This window comes from Caretta caretta, chromosome 6 (genome assembly GCF_965140235.1).
Source record: "Caretta caretta isolate rCarCar2 chromosome 6, rCarCar1.hap1, whole genome shotgun sequence".
Lineage (NCBI taxonomy): Eukaryota > Metazoa > Chordata > Testudines > Cheloniidae > Caretta > Caretta caretta.
Window position 1 is genome coordinate 111022081 of NC_134211.1, and position 13812 is coordinate 111035892.

The 13812-nt window shown below is 38.4% G+C and overlaps 1 protein-coding gene across 7 annotated transcripts in view; it reads right to left on the bottom strand.

Moving 5' to 3' along the window:
• Positions 1-13812, bottom strand: part of CDC42BPB (CDC42 binding protein kinase beta) — a 133823-nt gene that overhangs the window by 21942 nt on the left and 98069 nt on the right. For 2 of the 7 annotated variants that reach the window (XM_048852337.2, XM_048852336.2), the window contains exons 19-27: positions 8980-9128; positions 8256-8350; positions 8088-8167; positions 6452-6502; positions 5126-5215; positions 4635-4709; positions 4036-4141; positions 1853-1989; positions 1095-1234 (exon numbers count right to left, since the gene is read on the bottom strand). In XM_048852337.2, the coding sequence (XP_048708294.1) occupies positions 1095-1234; positions 1853-1989; positions 4036-4141; positions 4635-4709; positions 5126-5215; positions 6452-6502; positions 8088-8167; positions 8256-8350; positions 8980-9128 (923 nt within the window). The remainder of the gene's footprint in view (positions 1-1094; positions 1235-1852; positions 1990-4035; positions 4142-4634; positions 4710-5125; positions 5216-6451; positions 6503-8087; positions 8168-8255; positions 8351-8979; positions 9129-13812) is intronic. The other 5 variants (XM_048852340.2, XM_048852338.2, XM_075129888.1 and 2 more) reach the window with 3 other exon arrangements.

A 13812-nucleotide genomic window follows, 5' to 3' on the forward strand; every position in this document is an offset into this window, starting at 1 on the left:
TCCTTCTACATAGGGATTGTCTATACTGGGATTTTTAATTGCATTGTAAATTTTCATGTAATCAGACACCATTACTTGCTCCTACCATAGTGAAACATAACCAGGAACAAACCTTGGTGTCCTGTCCACAAAATAACTTACAATTGTATTGTTCAACTGGTGTTAAAACACAACTAAAAATTCCAGTGTAGACAAACCCAAAGAGGCATCAATGGATAAAGCACAAGGCTGCTAGGAGTAATGTCTGGCTGAGCTGCCTCAGGCAATCTGCTAATGAGAATGCTGTTATTTGCCGTGCCTCCACATTTCTACTCTTGAACACTGTGGATTGTCACATGCCCAGGAGATCATCAGTGTCAACTCTCAAACAGAATTACTGAGAGGAAAGAGCCAAGTATCTGTCACCCTATGGCACTAGGCCTTATTGGAGGGGACTGTTCATCAAGGGAGTTGTGTAAGCAGATTCTACACTAAAGAAAGGCATAAAGGTGTTTAACATTACAGGATGTTCCACTTTTACTGTATCATAGCCAAGAGAAATTTTATTTTCGTTTACTGGGTAAAAAATGGAGAGAAACAACCGGCCTGTTGTAGGAAAAAGTCTCCTGTGCTTAAAAAAACCAGTTAAATGTAAAAACATGACCCTTGTAACCAATATAGTCAGGGAGTCCTGGGGTAATCTACAGTCTAAATTGGCAAGCTCAAAGCTTCCTGGAGAACTGCTTTAATGTACTCAGTTTTTCCAAGGTTCCTGAAATTGCTAGCTATGTTTTACCTGCGATTTGCTTGTTTAGGATAGCTCTTTCCCTGTTCATAGCCTGCACATCCCCTGTGCCCTACTTTATCTTGATTAGTTTCCCCAAGACACACATCAAACTCCAGGAGGGAACACACTAACATTATGTGATTTCAAAGAAAATGACGTGTCACACCACTTCTTACTGCTTAAATTAACCTTAAGTCCACATACAGGAGGCATAAATCATTTCAGAACAGAGTTCTTATGTTACAAGAGCTTCTTGTGTACTGATTACAGAGGCACTTGATGTAGGGAAAAATAATGGAAGTTTTCTAACTACCATGGCAACACAAACCTGAGATCCAACACCTGACTTGCAACAACTCCAGGCTGGGTGGATTTTCCTTCAGGCACATCATATAGAAATAGTTTGCAGTCACAGACAACTGCATAGGCCCTCTGCCACCCCTTCTTAACTCCTGTAGGCTTTGGAACCTGCATGTAAATAATGGATTGTTCATTATATGTAAAAATGGTTATATAGACATAAAAGAGGAAATTTAGAAAGGCATGGAGACTCACATTTGAGTGAAGGGAACCTGAACACCATATTTTGGTTATATTTAAAATTGGTGGGAAAGTGTCAGTGTACATGAAATTTCAAGAACAGAACAATTATTTATGAAGTTCCCCCATTCTCTGTCCAGGTTTAATAAATACGTTCAACTTTTCAAGTGGTAAACCCAGGACATGTATTTTCAGAGATTCCACAGATGCCAAATCGGTGACAGAGTTTACTTTTTATCCTACATTTGTCTCTGTCATAGCAAGAATTCTTTTTCCCTCAAAGGTGGTTTCTCTTTTTTATGTTTGTGGCAATTTCAGCAGCCAACTTCTAGTCCTCCAAGTAAAACCACCTGTTTCTCAAGGATTAGCATTAAGGGCATTAGTGTGAATTGTACACAATCCCAGGGCTTTAGCACAATCTGAGGACAGAGTTAAACATAGTTAGGGTTTCCAGCTACAATACAAGACCAAACAGCATCTGCAATTTAAGTTTGCAGTTATACTGGAGAAAAATACCACTCATGTCCAAGGTCAAATGATTCTTACCTTAACATAACCTTTGTATGCCATTCCTATCCCCCTTTGCACATCTACTCCAAGAGGCCTTTTGGCTTGCTCAGGGGGTATAGGACAGACCTGAGGCGCACTGTCCTTGCAGGAAACATGACATGCGAATGAACACACTGAGAACAAAAGAGAAAAACTATAATGAAATTATATTATGACGATGAATTCATCTTAATAGGTGGTGCATATTTTCTACTCTTGGAATCAGGAGACCAATGAGTTCAATTGAAATTGCCTGCAGAACATACATGTCAGCAGCACATTATTGTTTAATTATTTTGGCATAGATAAGCACTTGTTTTTTAAATACCATAAGAGGCCCCTAGCAAGCTCTTATTTCTTTTTTTCTGGCACCACATAGGGAAAGAGCCTTCTCACCACGATGCATGAGGTGGCTTATAAAATCTGCAGTTTTCTCAGGGAGATAAGGACTTTGGCAGTCCCATTAATTTCAACACCACTAACCTCATTAATTCAGATAGGAATAAAGAGGCTTCAGCAGAGGGAAGGGGTAAAGATGACTTTTGGTAAGGAAGGTGGAAGATAGGAATGGGAGAACAGAGGATTAGATAAATCAATATAGGAAAGGGTTAATTTAATGAGTAAATATGTAGGGGATGGGATACAGTTAAAAATAAAAAGGGAAACCATCTTGTCCAGAAAAACAGAAAAAGGGTGATATGAAGAAAATGGGCTTAGATGTATAGTAAAATAGAGGCTAATAGACAATGGTTAAGATATCGTGCTATGAGAAAGGCATATGAATAGTCAGTACTTAAAATAAAGAGTAAACACCAATAAAACTGAATTGTTGCCTCCTTTGTCTGTTGTCTATTTAGAGTGCAATACTTTAAGAGACAGAGACCTGTTATCTATAAAGCACCTAGCAAACTTTTGGGCACTGTAAATAATACTAAAAATACATGGTGCTTCACACACTAAGGATACCTGGGGCTTCCCATACATACATGAAGACAAGGTCTGTGCACTGAGGAACGTACTCAGTTTGTAATATTGTAAAGCCATCAGCACTCTGAAGGTGTTGGGAGTTGGAGAGAACAAGACGACTAGAGCAGCTCTTGTTAAAGCAATTTCTTTTATGCACACATCTGCCATCTTCTCAATTCTTATATCCCTTTAGCTTATCTCTGGTTTCTTACGTCACTATCATGAGCTGGTGTCAGCCTGACAATGGGGAGATTAGTGGTTGAGTTCTTGCTGACAGACATGAGGCAATAGGAGAACGAGGTTGTCAGACCACTGGAGACAGACTGTTCCAGGATTGAGGGAAAGGAAGGGAAGTGCAGAGCTGCAAGAAGGAGACGACAAAGTATGACTACGGGTGGGTGCAGTTGGAGTAACAGGTGCTGCCTACAGAGAGGAAGGGGAGTGAGATTAGATTAGAAATAGATTATGACTGATGTGTGAAAATGTGCGAAGATGAGACTGAAAAGCCAGAATGTGATACAGAAGGTGTCAGTGGAGAGATGTTAAGTGGGGACTGAGCTGGGCATAGCGATCCAAGAGGACGCTTATTTCTACAGTGGTGTTTTGGACAGATCTGAGGAGAGATGTGTGAAGTCAGAGGGGCCAAACAGGAGGAATGGCAGTAATCAAGGCAAAAGGTGATTAAGGCTCAGACAAGTATTTTCAGAGAGAAACTTCCCAATACTCATACTTCAGATGCAACCGTCAGGGTAGAAATTCCTATAAAAATTAAGTAACAGTGGAAAGGAAAAAAAGGATTTCAGAGACAATGAACAGAAAACTGACAGGATCTGATGACACCCTGGATCTAAAGGGTAAAACAGGAGGCAAATGTTTCCAAACCTGTGGATTTTGGAGAAGTGGACAGTGGAAATTTACAGCGTTAGATTAGTACGGCAATAACATTGCTGCAATATGAGTTTCTCCATGTTCCAAAAAGAATGCTACTAAGGATTAATGGTTATACTAGTACGGAGAAATATTGCAGGAAGATAAATCTCTGAGCTTAAGAAAAACTTGAGAATTGCATTCCTTAACTGTTACAAGTCTGCAGACGTAAAAAGGTAGGAGGAAAAGGCACAACAGTATTATTTTCCATTGAGTAACTTGTTGCTTTAAAATAAATGATTTTTAGGTTAGATGACTGAAAATTCAGAATGGTTTAACTGACTCACCATCGCAGGCATAGCCTTGTCGAACTAATCCCACCATGAGAGATGTGCAGTGACTGCACTGAGTAGGGCTTGAAAAGGACTTGATATTGAGTTGGTGAGCTTTAGGCTGCAAGATAAGTTCAGGATAAAATAAAGCTACATGATAAGGGGGATCAATCAACTCCTATCTCCATGCAATATGTTTATCTTTTCTTTATCTTATTAGCAGGAGGGAATTATAAAATACTGCTTTCTTGTAACTAACTACAACTTGTCAGAAGTCCTGCAAGACAGAACTTTCTCTCAAAGTCATGTTGCATATTCTTTGATTTCTAATTTAAGAAAGACACACCCATGTTAGGAGCAGAACCAGACAGGTATTTCTAGTACAAAATAAAAAACCCAAATCTACTAACTAATCCAAAATAATTTTTTCTGATCTCTGACAAAACTAAACACTTAAATAATAATTACTTATGAATATGAATTAAAAACAGGCTTACAAATAAACAGCAAATAAAAAACCCAGACAGGACAAACCCAAACATATGGATAGCTAATTTATATAAAGCATCTCTTTTCTTTAGTTCTTACAAATAAGGTGAACAAGGTCCCCCTACCTTTGGTACAGCTAGAGAAATGGACTGAATGGTAGGGGAGGGAACAGCAGGCATCCTCTGAAGCCGTACTGGTTCCTGAATCACAAAAAACTACAGTTGAGCAAAATGAGGCTTCAATAATTTGTTTTACAAAGGATCAGTAAGAGTTTAGATTTTAGAACATATTGCCATTCCTGATTTACTGTGAATGAATTACATCTTAAAGCGCTCATAGGAAAGCCTGCATAATAACAAACAAGCAGCAATACAAAAATGGGTATGAAAATGGAGTACATCAACATACGTAGAGACTGGGAAAAGGTACCACCTGCAACTGTTCTCAAAGCATGTGTGCTTATAACAATGACACATGTCTGCAAATAAGCTAACACTCAAGGTTGGATTAAGCCTCTTCATGGTGAGTAATGTCTGTGATATACATTTATAACAAACCAGCAGTGCTTAAAGACCTAAGTGAATTACTCTGACTAATAAAATACCAGCTGCCTTACTTCTTGCTGCTGTTCTGTAGTCATAACAGAAGTGGATGGTGAGACTTCTGGTTTGGGACCTTGTGTTTCCTGCTCGCTTATAGAACTTGTCTGCAAAAAATGTTAGCAAACAAATTAGATTAATACTATAGATCTGAAGTAGTGTTCTTGCATCAACATGAAATAAATCCTAGAATGGTTACAATTATTAACTCAGAGCAAAAATAATAGTTTGTGAAACACAACATTAAGAGCACTGCTAATGTCTATAAATGCTATGTAACGTCTGTTTCTAAAAAAAAAAAAAAAAAAAAAAAAAAAATCAGATCCACTAAATGATAGCAAAAGTGTAGAAATGGAAGTATCATATTTTAAAAATTCCCAAATGGTAGGTGGCATAATAGCCATAAACATCAGCCTCCTTCTCCCTGAAATCCAAGAAGGACCCTTCATAACATGATTGGACTTCACCAACCACATCTTTGAATGTTGCTCCTACATTCTTGTACGCTGGTATGAGAGGAAGCCAGGCTTCCTGGACAACCAACCATGAAATATTTACTACAGTAGGATTTTTACAATGCAGAGCCGCCACCGATCCAATCATAAGGTTTTTAAAGTGACTTCATCCAATTTATTTTTAGTATTTAAAAAAATATTTCAGGAATTTTATAGATAGAATTTTGTTACCATTTGGAATTCTAACAATAATTACAACACATTTCATTAATACTAGAAATTAATACCACACATCCTCTATTAATTAAATACATATTTACAATAACTACTACTAATTGCCAGCACAAGGGGTAGTGTGCTATAATTCTAGAGTTAAAACAGCTGGGTGGGGAATTAGGATATTATATTATTGTACTCTGTGGACATTGGGAAGATTCTGATTAGCAAACATCAGATTAAACTTTCTAAAATATAATGTAATTAGTAGTAAAGGCTGTTGAGTAAGAGTCATACTCACTCTTCAGCTACTTTAGATTGGAAGATAACTCAACAGTTACACTAGATATGTGTCGACATTTTGTTATATGCTGATTGGTAGTGCTAGACTGAGGAATATCAAATAAACATGAAATTGTATCCTTGTGTAAAACAAAAGTATGTTACCATGATAAACAAGATTCATCTTTAGCCATGACTGTATTGTCAAAGTATCTTAAATTGTCAGCCTGTAAGGAGGTTTAAAAAAAAAAAAATCAACTATTTCTATTTAGTGGGTTAATTTGTAGTAAAAAGTTATTACGGAAGAAAAAAAATCCACTAGTTTTAGGATGCCAATCTTACAAATACAGGTCATAAATTAAGGAGACAAATGTATCAGCAAGAACTTACTTCTTCCCAAAAGGCTAGCAGAGAAGACGTAGACGAGGAAGAAAGAGAATCCTTTGTTGTAACAGATATGAGGGATAAAAATGATCACTTATCACCCATAAGAAACTTCAGAGGGATTATTTGTAGGCTAATTAAATGAATGTTTATGCAGCAAACGGATATTTACACAAACCAAAATAACCAAGAAAATCGGGGGAGGTATGTTATAAGTAAGTGTACCTTCAAAAAGTTAATGGAAATTTTGTTAATCAAAATATTCAGACTTCTAACAGTAATTCATTAGAAAATGATACTCAACTTTCCTTAGCACTTATTTATTTATGGTGGGATATATGACGTGGTCTTTTGGTTTATTATGCATTTAATTTTTTAAGCCCTACATTTTGTAATATTTGATTTCAATTATAAAAACAGTGATTCAATCCTTATTCAAACAAAGTGCTTTAAAATCTCATTTGTTGACTAAGTAATGTCAATTTGCTTTAAATGAGAAACTATCGAGGTCAGTAGACCTAAGAACTCACACCATGGCAGCAGCACATTTCATACGCTTTTCATCTATTCCTTTTCTAAAGGAATGTCTGGGGAGTGGAAGTGGAATAGTATACACAATGACCTGCTGTGTTAATTGTAAATAAACTAGCAGACAGATACTCTAATAGGAAATAGCACACATTTATGGTTTATGTATTGCACATCTCACAGCATGTCCCTGACTTCTTGGGAACAGCAACAATGTGAGAAATACATAGAAAGCACAGTAATCACATGGTAACACCACCTAGATACAAATATCTATCTAGGTAGACCAGGATTTAATCCCAACCAGTATAACTGCAGCCCTCTAGTTTATACTATCAGAGTTCTTATGATTTTCATTCTTAACTGTCTGTTTTAAATGTTATACAAAACATGTCCAGAAACCCATCAAGGATCAAGAGTTCATAAAGTAAGGAAATGTGATTCACTGCAGTAATTAACAGCTGTTTCCTCAGGGGATGTACAAACTTTACGCACCGAACCCACAATTTGTATGATTAACTTTCTAAAGAAAATCAGAGGGTGTGTCATGACAAAGCTGAGCTACAGTCCAACAAAAACCTTGAAAAAGTCTTATTTGGCCTACACCAACATGCTGGGTCTTCTGCATCTCTGAAGCTCTTCCCAGTTCCATCTACTCTAACCGCCCAAGCTTGGAGACGACAATTTCACAGACTAGATGAGTCACCCTTTGGAGCTCATCAATGCATTTAAATCAGCCAGTTTGTCAGCAGATGCAACCATGTAACCAGCAGCTATACACGCTGCCCTTTAGTTTGTGAAGCATGTTCAGAAAAAGTGAATGCATTATTTATCCAGTAGAAGTTCTCAGATATTTTCCTATCTTGGTTCTTTTGCTTACCTTAAAGTGGGATTTTACAACTATTTCAAAAAGTTATAGCTTTCTCTACTAATGCCTAGCTACCTGACATCTATTATAGGGGCAATGTGCACTTGCTACATACTTTTAATTCGTCTTGCATATTTCATACTCATTTGTCAGAACCTAATTTACTGCATATTACCCATGCATAAACTTTAATAATTCAAAATCCTCAAGACACATTTTTGTAGTCACTTGATGTTAAAAACTCACTCTAAAAGTCAGATCACGTGCAAGAGGTGAAGTGTTGAAATATTCAAAAATTGAATCTTGAAAGTCTGGAAGTTTGAGACCTGAAAGAAAATAATTACCTGATTTAGCTCAAAGAAAAACACTACAGATAATAAGCTCAAAATTAATTCTAATACTAACTTTAGTTACCTGTATCTGTTCTGTATTTTTCTTCCAGCTTTTTCTTCAATCCCTCCATTTCTTCCAACAGTTCCTTATTTTTTGCTTCAGATTCCTTCAGCTTACTAGAACATGAAAACCATTAAATATTTGAAAGGGAAGAAATTTACTGCATAATTTTATATTCTTGTTTTTACTAGCAGTAGTCCCCCTTTTGCCTTTTAGCAACACCTGCCTTCTTTTTAAGGCAGATCATTTCCCCCAGCCCACCATTCCTGTGAATTACAATTTCACTACCATGCTAGATTGAGAGTCCTTTAGGTTATCTGCATCTCTCTCTGTGATGTTGCAGGTGGTAGCTAACTGATGATAATCTCTTGGTAGGATGGTCTTCCCTTCCCCATACCAACATCCTCTCTCCAGCTGCTCTAAGAAAGGGGATTTCTGATGCTACTCCTAGTACCCATTTCTCCTGCATGGCAAAGACCCACATATTACAATCAATCCACTCACTTGGGCATGCTGCTTTATCTTAAAAATTACTTGAAGAAATCTGTAGAATTTTTAAATGGAGTTGGGGAAAAAACCTGTAATAGACAGGTTTTCTGTCAGGGTGTAAGTTTCTTGGCATAAAGGAGGGTAAATTAATAAGTGTTTGTTATTTGAACAGGTAGCTAAGAGTGGCACATTAAGGATAACCCAGCATGTTAGAATGTTCAGATGAACAAAACTGCACACTTCAGTAATTTATTACCTCTCAAAGGATATGTTTGCATCTTTAACCTTTCTTAACTCTTCTTGAATTAGCTGTTTGGCACGTATTTCTGCATCCAGGGCAGATTGCAGTTCCAGCCTTGCTGACATATCCAGCTTCTGACTTCGTCGCAGTTTCCAAAGTGGATCCTATTGCAGTAAGTTATTGTACATTAACATCAACTCTCTAAAGTAATTTTCCTCCTTTGTTCACAAATACAAAGAGAACACAGAACCTCTGATCCCCCCAGATTTGCCCCAGAGATCTTAATTTAAAAATCACATACTAACACTTTCATTGTTATGATGAAACAGTTTAAATGGACCCTGTCAAAATTGGCCCAATATTTAAATTTTATAAAACAGGCTTTTATAAAAAGCCATGACCAATAAGTGTTCAGTCCGTAGTTTTAAAGCAATTAATGGTTCATCTGCAGTGCCTGAAACCCAAATTCTGCAACACTAAAAACTTTAAAATGACTATGAATAAAGGTGAAAGTGCCTTCACTGATTTTCATTGTCCGCGCTGAGAGAAAAATAAAGAGTACAGTGAAACTGGAGTTTTAGAATGTTCACAGTCAATCAAGGGTGTGTTATTACTGACATATGTACAAACTTCTGCTTGTTTACAACGAAAGGTTTTTAAGTTGTCAGCATCTCTTTGAGAAACCTAAAGACAGTATATGTATTTTTTTTAATCTTGTTGTACATTATACACCAATTTAAGATATGGATTAGTTTCTCTGCATTTTATTACCAGAAAACGGTATTTTTGATTTTCCAAGATAGATAATTTTTCAAGGTTTTTTTTTATTTTAGGAGGTACTCAAACATTTTCATAGTGTGGATTGTATCTTAATAGAGATTGTCTCGTGGACACCTATCCACCCACTCAAGATCATAACACTGTATAACATTCCCATGGCAACTGCAGCAATTTCTTGCACTGAAACAGAATATTAAAAATATATTTTTTGCTCGCTAATGAAGTTTAGTAGCTGAGACGAAGGAAAGCAACACTATTTTAACATAATGGTGACCTGGAGAGAGCTGAAAGTGTCCAAAGAATCTCAGTTGTCCAAGAACCACAATCTGAAAGGCAATGCCTTATTTCATTTCCATATATACCTGAAGTCTGCTCCAAATACATGAGTATTAATTTAGAGCAAATTTGCTAAAGTCTATGAAACCTGCCTTGATATAGTATGTCATCTGCTTTTTAAATTTTGACAGTAGGCAAAAAGCAAATGGTCACTGTCTGCCTTAAATTTGCCACTTCCTCCTCTTGCACTCGTCTTCACTTTCTACCCCAGTTCACTCTCTACCCCAAGTAAAGGAGGGATGGTGCACAGCTGTACTGCCTTAGGAAGAAAGGCAGGAAAAAAATTACAAGCCACAATTTGCTCTCTTGCTCCCCGCTTACTCTGAAGTAGGAAGGAAAAGGGAATATGTTACTAGCATGGGCGGAGACTGGGGAGCATGGGGGCATTGCCCCTCCAAATAGAGAAGTCAAACTATGCCTATGGTTACCAGTATAAACCAGTAGCAGGTTACTTTCCCCTTGTGTGCTGGTCAGTGTGTTGGATGAGTAGAGGCCCCATGAAGATGCTCTCCTTCCCCATTTTTGGACTTACCAAGTGCTAAGGACAAGAGAGAATTTTGCCCTTAGGACTGTAAGCTTTCCTTAGCAGGGGCTCCTTTCTTTAAGGCCGCTAGACAAAATTATGAAATATAAATTAATATAACTTGCTGCTTAACATTTTTCTTCCTGATCCCAGATGTTGATCATCTTATGCCATGAAGCATGAAGAATGAAACCTCTTGTAGTTTTATTATTACTGTCAGGGCAAATGGCTATTATTCATTTATGTGTCTAAACCTTTTGGGGTATGGTGTATTAAAAATATTCCCTTTTATTTCTTTTAGAAATGTTTATTTTATTGACTCTCTTCTTTAATCCTGTTTTAAGGCATAGTTTGCAATTAATGGCAGGTACTAGCAATAAGCAAAACACGGGATTTTATCAAATTTGGATTGTGTGACACAGAGACCCCTGGGCAAAGGTGCCCTGTTCTTTGCAATCAGCTCTCACCTCAGACCTGAAACTCACTACAGCAAACATGTCTTTTTTATCCATAAAGAACATGTAAGGTATCTACAGAAAGTTCGTACCTTGTCATGACTCAATCACAGAGATGTACGGATGGATATTATTAAAGGAACAATGAGTATTGTAAGCAAGACATGGGAAGTAATTCTTCTGCTCTACTCTGTGCTGATTAGGCCTCAACTGGAGTATTGTGTCCAGTTCTGGGCACCACATCAGGAAAAACTACTTAACTGTCAGGATGGTTAAGCACTGGAATAAATTGCCTAGGGAGGTTGTGGAATCTGTGTCATTGGAGGTTTTTAAAAGCAGGTTAGACAAACACCTGTCAGGGATGGTCAGCAATTCTCAAACTTATTTAATTGTGCCCCCCGCCCCGTTTGTGTCTGTAGTAGTTTACATCCCCCTAGCACACAAGAACATATACCAATAAAAAAACCCCATGAAACTCATGAAATATTAAAAACAGTACGTCATTCATTTAAACCAAGCTAATGATCCACTGTAATAAGAGCTAAAGCAAAACTGTGATTGTGGTCAATGCTTACAATTAGATGTCCACACCATGTCATAGCAAACCGAGTAACACAGATGGCAACAACTTTATATAACGCTATGCAAGCTTAACAGAAATCCATCAAAATGCACAGCACCATCTGAAGACCTGATACACCTAGAGGAATCAGCTTTGTTAGTTATTCACTGCTGCTGGTAAAATGTGGGCAGTGTTTTTTGTCTAACGCTTCTCATGACCATTCCCAGCCCCCAGTTTGAGAACCTCTTGTCTAGATAATACTTCGTCCTGCCATGAGTGCAGGGGACTGGACTAGAAGACCTCTTGAGGTCCCTTCCAGTCCTGTGATTCTACGATAAATCAGGTTTCAGAGTAGCAGTCGTGTTAAAAAGAAAAGGAGTACTTGTGGCACCTTAGACACTAACAAATTTATTTGAGCATAAGCTTTCATGAGCTACAGCTCATTTCATCGGATGCATTCAGTGGAAAATACAGTGAGGAGATTTATATACACACAGAACATGAAAAAATGGGTGTTATCATACACACTGTAAGGAGAGCGATCACTTAAGATGAGCTATTACCAGCAGGAGAGCAGGGCGGGGTTGTGGGGGGGAGAGAAAACCTTTTTTAGTGATAATCAAGGTGGGTCATTTCCAGCAGTTAACAGGAATGTCCGAGGAGCAGTTGGGGGGGTGGGGGGAATAAACATGGGGAAATAGTTTTACTTTGTGCAAGGACACATCCACTCCCAGTCTCTATTCAAGCCTACGTTAATTGTATCCAGTTTGCAAATTAATTCCAATTCAGCAGTCTCTTGCTGAAGTCAGCAGCACTGCTATGGGTACCCGCATGGCCCCACAGTATACCAACTTTTTTATGGCTGACTTAGAACAACGCTTCCTCAGCTCTCGTCCCCTAATGCCCCAACTCTACTTGCACTACATTGATGACATCTTCATCATCTGGACCCATGGAAAAGCAGCCCTTGAAGAATTCCACCATGGTTTCAACAATTTCCATCACAACATCAACCTCAGCCTGGACCAGTCCACACAAGAGATCCACTTCCTGGACACTACGGTGCTAATAAGCGATGGTCACATAAACACCACCCTACACCGGAAACCTACTGACCGCTATTCCTACCTACATGCCTCCAGCTTTCACCCAGACCACACCACACGATCCATTGTCTACAGCCAAGCTCTACGATACAACCGCATTTGCTCCAACCCCTCAGACAGAGACAAACACCTACAAGATCTCTATCAAGCATTCTTAAAACTACAATACCCACCTGCTGAAGTGAAGAAATACATGGACAGAGCCAGAAGAGTACCCAGAAGACACCTACTACAGGACAAGCCCAACAAAGAAAATAACAGAACGCCACTAGCCATCACTGTCAGCCCCCAACTAAAACCTCTCCAACGCATCATCAAGAATCTACAACCTATCCTGAAGGACGACCCATCACTCTTACAGATCTTGGGAGACAGGCCAGTCCTTGCTTACAGACAGCCCCCCAACCTGAAGCAAATACTCACCAGCAACCACACACCACACAACAGGAACCTATCCTTGCAACACAGCCCGTTGCCAACTCTGTCCACATATCTATTCAGGTGACACCATCATAGGGCCTAATCACATCAGCCACACTGTCAGAGGCTCGTTCACCTGCACATCTACCAATGTGATATATGCCATCATGTGCCAGCAATGCCCCTTTGCCATGTACATTGGTCAAACTGGACAGTCTCTACGTAAAAGAATAAATGGACACAAATCAGACGTCAAGAATTATAACATTCAAAAACCAGTCAGAGAACACTTCAATTTCTTTGGTCACTCTATTACAGACCTAAAAGTTGCAATTCTTCAACAAAAAACCTTCAAAACCAGACTCCAACGAGAGACTGCTGAATTCGAATTAACTTGCAAACTGGATACAATTAACTTAGACTTGAATAGACACTGGGAGTGGATGGGTCATTACACAAAGTAAAACTATTTCCCCATGTTTATTCCCCCCCACTGTTCCTCAGACGTTCTTGTCAACTGCTGGAAATGGCTCACCTTGATTATCACTACAAAAGGTCGGTGGTCCCCCCCCCCCCCGATACTGCTGGTAATAGCTCACCTTACCTGATCACTCTCGTTACAGTGTGTATGGTAACACCCATTGTTTCATGTTATCTATGTATATA